Here is an 11,101-nt window from a genome sequence, read left to right as displayed (position 1 = left end):
TATAAAATTTTAATATCGATTCTATCATAAACATTTTTAATGACACAAACTAATATTGAACGTAATAATTCAAGATGTCTCACTTTAATATATAGATTGTTTTATAGTTTTTATTTTTTGTAACTGAATATATAGATACAAAAAAATGTTATTTATATATATTTTCATCTTATTTTTACTTTTTAAACCAATAGAAATTAATACTATAATTCATACTTTCTTTTTAAAAAATTTGTTAGTATATATATGTTCGTCCCTTTATATAAAAATCCTAAGTGCGTCCCTAAGTGAGAGCGAGATTCTTTTCATTTTGATCCTATTGAAATCATATTTTTTTGTGTGTCTAAGGCCTCTTTTGGGAACATACTATTTAAATAATTTTTTGACTTTTTACGAAAAAAATATGCAGAAAAACAGAAAGAATGATGTGATAACTTATAGTGACTTTTTGATTTTTTAGATAAAATATATAGTTGACAAACGAGATCATATGATTTAAAACATTTCAATTACAAAGTCGATGGGTATAATTACTAGTCATTATGCAAATTAATTGAAGTTATTTAAACAAAAAGAAATGCAGAAATATAAAACAATCAACTACGTACAGAAATTTATGTGGACACCTTAATTTGAGAGAAAAACTACGAATAACAACACATCACAAGGAATTAAATCAGATAGAAGACTCACTAAAATCTAGACACACAAATCCAGCCTACTCAACACCCATAGCGATTTTATAGTCCAATTTGCATCCACATCTGTCCAATCTTGGTTGTATCTATCATAGGTCTCCACTAGTTACATAAACATGATTTTCACTACACCAAGATTGATCAATGCGTGAACAACACTAAATTCTATGTATCTTAGACCTAGCAATTTTCTGTCAAGAATACAAGGCAGAGAAATCTAAATTTATGATGCATACTCAAGTTCTTCTAATGCACAATTGATGGTTTAAATTGAGCAAAATTACAAAATTAGAGTTTTATTTATTTATTGGAGGGGTTAAAGGAGGAGCCAAAACCAATAAACAACAAAAGTTAACTACAAGAGGGATCAAGGAAACAAGATCCTTGTCTATCTTTCTCAATCAATTTAGACAAAGCTAACAGGACTGAAATAATAAATTCTCGTTGAATAGAGCGATAAATGGCATTCTTTATAAGAAAATTTGCACACTTATTTGCCTCGCACTAATATTTGGAGTAGATGATAAAAAGTGTTTTTTTTTGGCTTTTAACAAAGTTTTTTTTGACTTTTTAGACAAATGATTTTGGAAGTTAGTATAAAATTATTTTTGATTTTTTTGATTAATATTTATTTATGCTGTCAAATCATAATAAAATGATCAAATTATCCTCATTCTATTTAAAATATTTACAACTTCACTCATGTAACACATTTTGACCCATGAAGGGTAGAATTGTAATTTCACCAGTGGCTGAAAACCAATTTTCCAAATTCTTTTAAATACAAAAAAGTCAACTTTTAATTTTTGTTACAAACCTAAAAAAATGACTAAAAATTAAACACTCCTGAATAATGTGAAATTTACGAAGCTAATTCCGAGCTATCGGCCATGTTTGGTTTGTGTATCTACAAATAAGTTTTCAAAAGTAATCAAACCAATCAAATTTTTCTAAATTTTTTTTTCAAAACTTGTTTGGTTTGTAAGTTTTTCAAACAAATCTCTCTCTCATACACATCAAATCAATCATTTTTTCCAAAACTCTCTCTCAAAATAATTTTCCAAAACATATTTTGAAAAAAATCAAACCAAACAACTTTTTATACTTTTATCTCTAAAACTCATCTCCTAAACTCAAACCAAACATACCCATCATATCTCTGATAGCCTGACAAAGGATGAAATATGAGTTCACCGTACATGATTTGTTGATTTGTTATTGAGGTCAAATCTTAAGCTCGGTTTGGTTACATTTTTTAAAATGCAATTCTATTATATCATTCAGTCGTGATAGAGGCCTCGAATTCGAGGCCTCGAATTTGGCTCGAATCCTAGCAGCCCCCAAAACGATGTCGTTTTGGGGGTTTTTTTATTTTGTTTTTTTTTTTTTTTTTTCTTTTCTTCTTCCTCGTTTGAACAGAACCAGAGGAGAGGGGAGGGGAAGGGAAGAAGAGAGAGAGGAGGAGGGGAGGGGAAGAAGAGAGAGAGGAAGGGAGAAGAAGAGGGAGCTACCGGTGGGCCGGACTGGAGGGGGCCATAATCACCGGGAGAGGAGGAGGAGGAGGAGGAGGAGGCGGAGGCGGGCCAGAGGCGGAGGCGGAGGCGACGGCGGTGCAGTTGCTGCGACGAGCTGGATCGGGCGATGATCGGACGGCTGGCGAGCTCGACGAGCTGCGACGGCGAGTCTTCGGCGAATCCGGACCCCCTCCCTTCCCCTTCCTCTCTCTCTTCTTCCCCTCCCCTCCCCTCTGGTTCTGCGAAGAAGAAGAAAAAAAAAAAAAAAGATTTCGAGGCAAATTCGAGCCGCAAATTCGAGGCCTGAATCATTAATCTATATCATTTGTGCTTTATGTTTGTTTAAGAGTTTCAAATCATAATTTTATACTCACTTTTAAAAACTTTGTCGAAGACGGGAAAATTTAATTTAATCGATCGTTCCACTGATAGTTCAGTCAATTGACAGTGCATATATATATATATATATATATATATTTTACAATTAACATATATTAATTTTTATATATTCAAAAAATATATTTTTCAAAATTTTAATTTTTTTTATATATTTTAATAAAATTTTTAATTATATATTTGATTATAAATTATAAAATTTTGTATCACATATCATACGCAACATTAAAAATCTCCCAATCAATTCAAAATTATTGTCAAAACTTTTTATGATAGTCAAAAACTTTACCATTATGAACTCCGCCACGCCCTTGTCTTCTTCCACCCAAATTAAAAACCTAGTGTCAATACCTCCGCCGCGGCGCCACCGTTATTCTCTTAACTTCCACCACTCCTCCGCCGCTTCATGGGTATTTCTTCTTTTTCTCTATTTTATATTTTTTACACATCCTCAAGCACACATAATAGCACTCATAGATTGTGTGTATCAGTGTTGTTGAGTAATTCTAACCCAGAAAGAAAAGAAGCTTAATTTGTTTTAAAATTCAAACCCAGAAAGAAAAAAAAATCTAAATTTATTGTTTTTTGTTGTTGCAGGATCAAGTCATGAGAGTATAAGCTGCCCAATGAAGTCATATAGATTATCAGAACTTACTAAGGATGAGCTCAATGGCCTCAAGGCTCGTCCTCGTATTGATTTTTCCTCTATTTTCACTACAGTGAGTCCTTCACTTCTCTCTCTATCTTTTGGGTAATGCTATGCAAACTATAAAATTTTATAAACGTTTCTTACAATCTGTTTGGATGGAGTGATTTGATGAGAAATGATGAGAAAAAAGAAGTCTTTCTCATGTTTGGTGTACACATTAGCTAAGAAATGGTGAGAAAGGGAACCCTCTTATAATGCCACTTTTCATTTTAAACTAAAAATGGTGAGAGATTTGGTGAGAAATCAAACTGAATTGTTGCATTTTTTGTTATGTATATATATACACAAAGATTTCCCATAAAAGAAGGAAGGAAAGAAAATTTTTTTTTTTCACCCATATCCCTATTTCATATGCTTTGCTTTCTTACACATTCAAATATGTAGTGAAAAAACATAAAAATTTCTTTCTTTTCTCACCACATATAACAAACGAACTGTTACTCACTGATGCGTCGGTAATTTTATTATTGAATTGGGTCTTATTTCAGATTCCAAAGTTCTATTATTGTATGCCACATCTGTTAGTATGAAAAGTTTGTAAAATTTGTTAATTTGTATAGCATTTTCCTTTCTTTTTGGTTAATCTTTGATCATATTTAGTTGACAATTGTTGGATTGCGGCATTGATGTTTGTATCAGGTTCAGCCCATTGTTGATGATGTCCGCCATAGAGGCGATGCTGCTGTTAAAGAGTTGGTGCTTCTTTGATATATTAATTATTCTTGTATATTTTGTTTCCTCTTTGTTGTGTCTCAACTCATTAGAATTGAAATATTATTGTTCTCAACTACCAGCTCATGTCGTCGATAGTTTAGACTGAGATGGTGGATGTGTTTTTTTTTGCAGTTACACTTCACGGTTTGACAAAGTTGAACTAGACAAAATAGTTGAAAATGTTGATGACCTTCCAGATCCAGAGGTACAAATTATCCAAACTTGGAAAGTACTTTTGGATAAATTTCTAGATATACTTGTTTAGTATAAGAAATTGCAGTTTGGACCTTAGCTTATATTATTCCCATTTGTTCAAATGAAATAGCTGTTGGATTCATTGGCAAGTTGCAACTTACATTGGCTCGACACATCCCTAAATTTTCTTTGTTTCAGCTTGATGCAGCGGTTAGAGAAGCATTTGATGTGGCATACAACAATATATATGCATTTCATGCTGCTCAAAAGTCAACTGAGAAAAGTGTTGAGAACATGAAAGTAAGCAATACAAAATTGCATTTAAAAAAAAAAAAAATCCCACATGATGTGTGTATATTTTATTCTCTTAGGGTGTCAGATGCAAGCGGGTAGCAAGGAGCATTGCTTCTGTTGGCCTTTATGTTCCCGGAGGAACTGCTGTGTTACCTTCTACAGCTCTAATGCTTTCAGTTGTATGCTAATTGTACTGGTTCAATTGCATTGCTATTCATCTTATTTTTGCTCTTAATATATTGGTGATCACATTTGTTGAGATTGTTTATTTGTGCACCAGCCCGCACAGATTGCTGGGTGTAAAACTGTTGTTCTTGCAACTCCCCCTACTCAGGATGGTGGTATATGCAAGGTACTTGTTCACACCTCGATATCATTATCAGGGGCAGGAATTTAAGTATAACCCCATTACATATTAGGATTTTGGATTTTTGATACTGTTATTCATTAATATATTGGTTCACATTGTATGATATTGGCCGATATTCATATTGCCAATACCAATACATATCCCAATATTGTTATTTAAAACCACGATCAAGGGTTAATGAAAGATTTTTTGCAGGAGGTACTTTATTGTGCCAAGAAAGCTGGTGTCACTCACATTCTTAAAGCTGGAGGAGCACAGGTTGAAGAGCATTAAATATTGGACAATTTGATGTTATGGATTTGAGTCTATGCTTTTACTCACATCTCATATGTTAGAACTCGTAATTTTGTTTTCCAACTATTCTGACTATTCTTTAACCATTGCAGGCTATTTCTGCCATGGCTTGGGGGACTGCATCTTGCCCTAAGGTAATAGTTTCCTCTTAGTATCATATGTATGTGACAAGATTAATTCTTTTTGTTGGCCCACGTATTTGTGCTTGTGTGTCCCAACTTTAGTATATTATGCTTTAGTGGATAAGCAAGTTTGCATTTTCATGGAACCTGAAATTCTAAGCACCTATGGAATTGAACTTGAACTAGACCAATTTGACAAACCAATCCCAATTTAAAAATTAGCAAGTGATAAATTGATCTCTTAAATGTCACTCAATTAATCAATCAAGCGATCAATTGAGCAATTATTACATATTTGATGTGGAAAAATGTTGTTACCATTAAGTTTTACATGTGTAACGGATTCTTCTTCTCAAGTGATGTACCCCAATTTGTGAAGCCAAGATGGGAAATTCATGCACAAGCTCCCATATTGGTATAACCATGTTGGTTCACTTTTCATATCCACAACTGCAGATATTCCGACTGTTATCAGACATGTGTCCTGCATTGCGATGCATATAATTGAAATGGTTAATGGTTTGAAAACAAGTAGTATAGAAATCCTTATTGAATTTGAGTCTGATTAAAATCTTAACCTTCTGTACTTATTCTGGGAAGTTTGGTTTATGGCTTTTTGGGCTAAAATAGCACTAAAAGACAAAATAGGCTAAAATAGCCAATAAGACAAAATGTTACATCAAATCCATAATCATTTCACTTTTTCTCTCACAAACATCACATCCAACTACAAAAAAATCCACCCTCTTTCCAAACACAACTAATTTAGTCTACTAAAATAGCCAAAAATTATAATAGCCAACTTCCCAAACACCCACTATATATTAAAACCAAGTCTTGGATGGACATCATATGATGATTTTTCTCACAAGTTTAAGGCAGTGGAGCAAAAACAAAAATGAACTACTTCATAAGTTTTATTTTTCTAAAATATATATATATATATTTCCCCATATGATGTCAATTTAGATCTCTGTTTCCAGTGTATTAGTGGTAATTTGCAGGTTGAGAAGATTTTTGGTCCTGGCAATCAGTATGTCACAGCTGCAAAAATGATTCTCCAGGTATACTTTTTCTTTTCATTGATTCCTAGAACTTGTTTGTATACTTCTGTAGAACTGCACCTTCATAGGAGTAGTAAAGAACTTCCTGGACAGGCTTCTTGTCATTGTTTGACTCAGTTTTCTCTTTATAATTTATTCTCTCAGAACAGCGAAGCTATGGTTTCAATTGACATGCCTGCAGGACCGTCAGAAGTTCTCGTCATTGCTGATAAGCATGCCAATCCTGTTTATGTTGCTGCTGATTTGCTCTCACAGGTGTTTGCTCAATTTGATATGCTTCATATTTCTATTGGACAGCTTTTGTATAGGCTCCTGAAATTTCATCTTTTCTTAATGTCAAGATTATTATAAAAATGCGTTCAATTGGGTGTGCAAAAAACTTTGGCCAGTTCACTTGCTTGATGAGGTTAAAGATTTAGGATATCGTTTACAAGTTCATCTAGTTCTTGATGAGCTCTTGCTTTGATGGTTGAGTGTTGGTCTTGTCATGTCCCTTTGTCTATTTGAAACGTTTGAGATCTAGTCATTGGTTCCCTCTAATATATTTTAGAAGTCTACTTGTATTTAAAAGTTCACGATAAGCTCTTGAACCTCATTTATAATTAAACTAATGTTGATCTTCTCTTCCCAAAGTGATCTTGTAAACGATACTTGTGCTTGTCTTGTTAAACACAATTATTAAACATATGTTAATCTTCCACTTTTTGTACTGTTCAAACCTTGATCTTTTGTTAATACTTGTGCTTGTCTTGTCCCAACTTTTCAACTGATATAAAACTGACAAATTTGGTTCCTGCTCTCAGTATCTATTCTAAACTTGATTCCTGTGCAATATCTGTGCTAACATTTCCTCCCTGTGCTTTACTATATTTTGCTATGCTGATCTCTTTGTTTGATTCCTGTTTAATTTTCAGGCTGAGCATGGCCCTGACAGTCAGGTTGTTCTCGTAATTGTTGGGGATGGTGTTGATCTAAGGGCCATCGAGGAGGAGCTTGAAAAGCAGTGCCAAAGCCTTCCACGAGGAGAGTATGCTTCAAAAGCACTGAGCCACAGTTTCACTGTGATTGCTCGTGGTATGGTTGAGGTTAGTCTTCTTTCTCTTCGTTGGATAAACAACTCTTCACAGCTTCATGCCCACGTGACATAATAACACATTCATGTTTACAATGTACCCGTTCTGTACGGATTGTATGTAATTACACATTTCTTGAGAGGTTGGCAAGCTCTTTGAACCAAATAAGTGACAGAACCAATCAAGTTTTGGCAAATATATTTAGCTTGCTTTTCTGGGGCTAAAATCTGTTGACCCCCAAATGAGATGTATGCGATATGGACATTTATTTACTTCAAAAATGGTGGGTATTGTGATTGGAGGGAATCCTCTTGACTTTGGGTTAATTCGGTTATAGCTGTGTCGTTGCTGCCTATAATAGCCTACTTTGTTTTTTTCTTAGTCATGTATATATATAGTGATTGAGAAAAGAAGTGTTTTCTAGCTATGAAATGATGTATCAAAAGCCAATAATGGACTAATTACCCCTGTAATGTCTTTTAAATAGAAATTTTAAATCGGACATTTGTCCCATAAGAAAGGTGGACCCTGCCGATGTCACCCTATTTTAGGAGTTGTTCACATTCTTCTACAAAAATTAATTTATTATTTCTTCAATGTATGTTTGCATCAAGTATTAAATTAGTCTATGTTTGGATGGCATGAATTATAGATATGGAATGGGAATCCCATTACTTGTAATAAGATTCTTGCATTTATGTCATTCAAATGCTTGGATTAGTAAAAATCATATATGAAAAAAAAAAAACAAATTTGGGCCCACCTTTTTTTTATAAATATTCTTGAATAGTTTGGAAATGTGAGATTCTCATGGGTTGTGGGAATGAGATTCCCACCATGTGGGGCAATCTCGTTTGCTTTGTTTTAGGTAATCCGAATGACATTCCATGCCTTGGATGCACCAAATGGCAAAATGTAGGAGACATGAAATCAAATTCCCATTCCACGTTTCCATTCTCACTACCGAAATTCTTACACTCCGATGCTGCACTTGTGATCTGTTGCATATTTGTTTATAAAAAATGTTTCTTTTTTATATTATTTTTCAGTTTATATCTCTGTTTCTTATTTCTTTTATCGAAGGAAAAAAATATAATTTTTTTTTTTATTGCTTTTTGAATGTAATCTTCATTATTGGGACTTTCAGGCTGTCTCCTTTTCAAACTTATATGCACCCGAACATCTGATTATCAATGTTGAAGATGCAGAGAAGTGGGAGAGTTTCGTTGAGAATGCAGGTTAAATTTTGCAGACCTTTTATTCTCTCATCTTTTTTATGATGATTTCTCTTGACTCGGCTATTGCTCTCAAAACACTACTTTCGTTAGGCATGTTTTTCCAATCTTTATTTGTTAAATTGATCACACTCCTCTCTCCATCAATATATTTTCATTATTTCACTTACTTATAGAGAAGGATGTTTTAAACCCATCGTTGATTATCCTGCAGGTTCTGTATTTTTAGGACCGTGGACACCAGAGAGCGTAGGAGATTATGCAAGCGGAACAAACCACGTCCTTCCGACTTATGGTTATGCCCGGATGTACGGAGGAGTATCTCTAGACTATTTCCTCAAGTACATGACCGTGCAATCCTTGACAGAGGAGGGCCTGAGGACACTTGGCCCTTACGTGGCCACTATGGCTGAAGTGGAAGGGCTCGATGCCCACAAGAGAGCCGTAACTCTCAGACTAAAGGACATCGAAAAATAACAGGTTCCCAATAGAAGATGATATCCGTAGGCCACACTTCATTTTCAGAATCAGTTTTCTGCAAAGTACTAAAAGCTCGTTTGGTGAAAATGAACAAAAATATGTTTTCGGATTTTCAACAACAATTTTTGCACAAAAATGAAAATAATATAAAAAAGGAGTTTTTGCGTTTTTCATTATTTTTTCACCAAATTAGTTTTAGTGTTTTTCAAAAAACAAATTCTAAAAATGAAACTAAACAGACTGGTACGATGTTTGATGGACCATCAAGTCTATGTTATGGTTTGCTGTGTTTTCAAACTTAATCAAAACATGAGCAAAATTTGCACGGTTTATGTGAGCATGAATTTTTTTTTTTTTTTTTGTAGTATGAAATATGTTAAAAAAAAATAAAAAATTGTATTTTAGTTATGCCAATTGCTTGAACACTCACATTTTTAATGGAGTATGCACAAATAATTTTATTGGTGGCTTTGCTTTCTCTAGGGTTTTATTGGCATAGGTGATTGAAAAGAACAATGAGAATAGCATTGGAACTGTTGGTTTACTAGTTTTACAAGCAATCATTGAAACAACGCAACGCCGTAGTACACTCACTTTCAAAATAATTTTTAAGGTACAAATTATAGGAACAAGCAGCCTTTTAAGGTACAAACATAAACTAGTATAAAATTAGAACTATGACCACGTCGTGCACATCTTGGAAGTTGGAACCCCATAGTATAAACAAAACAACGAAACTGTTTGTTACAGATTTTGGAGTGATTATAATTTATTTTAATTTGAGAGTTTGTGTTAAACTGTTTGATGCAGTTTTTGCTTATAACTTATTAAATAGAAATAATTTAAATAAGTTGAAAAAAAAAAACTAATTATTTGAAGGCTGAGTTAGGAGTGTTTTTAACTTCTGTTTTTTGATTATCAACTTTTACTTAAAAAAAAATTTCACCAAACATTTGTCCTTCCACAACCAACTCTTTCTGCTCAGTAGCCATACGACAATGTTTACATAGTACTCTAAATCAATGACAGAAATTTTAGGGATATGATATATTAAGTCACCTTTGTTAATTCACCTTTGTTAGATAGTTTAGAGAAAAAATATATATTATGATTTCTTATTTATCAAAAATAATACGGACAATATTATATGAAACTTCAAGTATCTAATAATTGTCGCAAAGGACAAGTTGTTCAGTCTGAGCCAGAACTAAGCACAAGACAAAGTTTTACATATTGTCATAAAGTAGCTAAAGAGTATTGACTATTTCAAGTAGCATACGGCACATCAATAATTTAAATTGTCTATTTTTATAGGTTTCATAATAAAAGTTATTTATATAAAAAATTAATTTTATCAAAAAATTATAAATACAAAAATAAATGGATTTTGTTTTATAAAATAAATAATAAATATAATTAAATTTAAACTATCTATTTTATAAAACAAAATGCGATTTGTTCCTATGTTTCTAGTTGTCTGATGAAACTAATTTTTTTGCATGGATGACCTTCATTGCGGAGCTTATGAGATAGTCGATTTGAATCATTAGTATGAAGAGATGAGGTACGAAGGGGAGTTTATCTCAAAATATTAAAGCAAAAAAATATGATTTGTATTTAGAGAGATAAGTAAAGCTATAATTCTTATAAGATAAACTATCAATAGGTCATAATAGTTGAATTTAATTCTCATCAAGTCCTATTAAAAATAAGTCCTAGTAAAATCGTCCTTAAATATAATTTTTTTGTGACAACTTTTTGTATATATCGCTAAAAATTGACAATTATTGATTCTTTTTTTTTTGTCACGGTTTTTATAAATTGTCGTTAAAATTTATAATTAGTGACTTTTTTCTGTGAAATTTTTTTCAAACTGTCACTGAAATTGAAAGTTAAGAATTAGTAACGTTTTTTATGACGATTTTTTTAAACTGTCACTAAAA

At 32.8% G+C, this 11,101-nt stretch overlaps 1 protein-coding gene across 2 annotated transcripts; it reads left to right on the top strand.

The window, feature by feature from the left end:
- Positions 1–2,864: 2,864 nt before the first annotated feature.
- Positions 2,865–9,619, top strand: HDH (histidinol dehydrogenase). Of its 2 annotated transcripts, XM_082886258.1 has the most exons (14): positions 2,865–3,018; positions 3,206–3,327; positions 3,957–4,009; positions 4,164–4,236; positions 4,425–4,526; positions 4,598–4,699; positions 4,801–4,872; positions 5,086–5,148; positions 5,277–5,318; positions 6,311–6,370; positions 6,515–6,625; positions 7,285–7,455; positions 8,591–8,681; positions 8,893–9,619. In XM_082886258.1, exons 1-14 carry the CDS (start codon positions 3,015–3,017, stop codon positions 9,153–9,155), a joined length of 1,329 nt encoding a protein of 442 aa, XP_082742384.1. In that variant the 5' UTR covers positions 2,865–3,014; the 3' UTR covers positions 9,156–9,619. The 2 variants fall into 2 exon arrangements, with proteins under 2 accessions (XP_082742384.1, XP_082742385.1); XM_082886259.1 differs by lacking the exon at positions 4,598–4,699 and having other exon boundaries at positions 2,880–3,018.
- Positions 9,620–11,101: the final 1,482 nt, after the last annotated feature.

Source organism: Camellia sinensis, chromosome 9, assembly GCF_055761805.1.
Source record: "Camellia sinensis isolate YWXY chromosome 9, ASM5576180v1, whole genome shotgun sequence".
In the NCBI taxonomy this organism is placed as follows: domain Eukaryota; kingdom Viridiplantae; phylum Streptophyta; class Magnoliopsida; order Ericales; family Theaceae; genus Camellia; species Camellia sinensis.
This window is presented reverse-complemented; position numbering and strand designations above follow the sequence as displayed.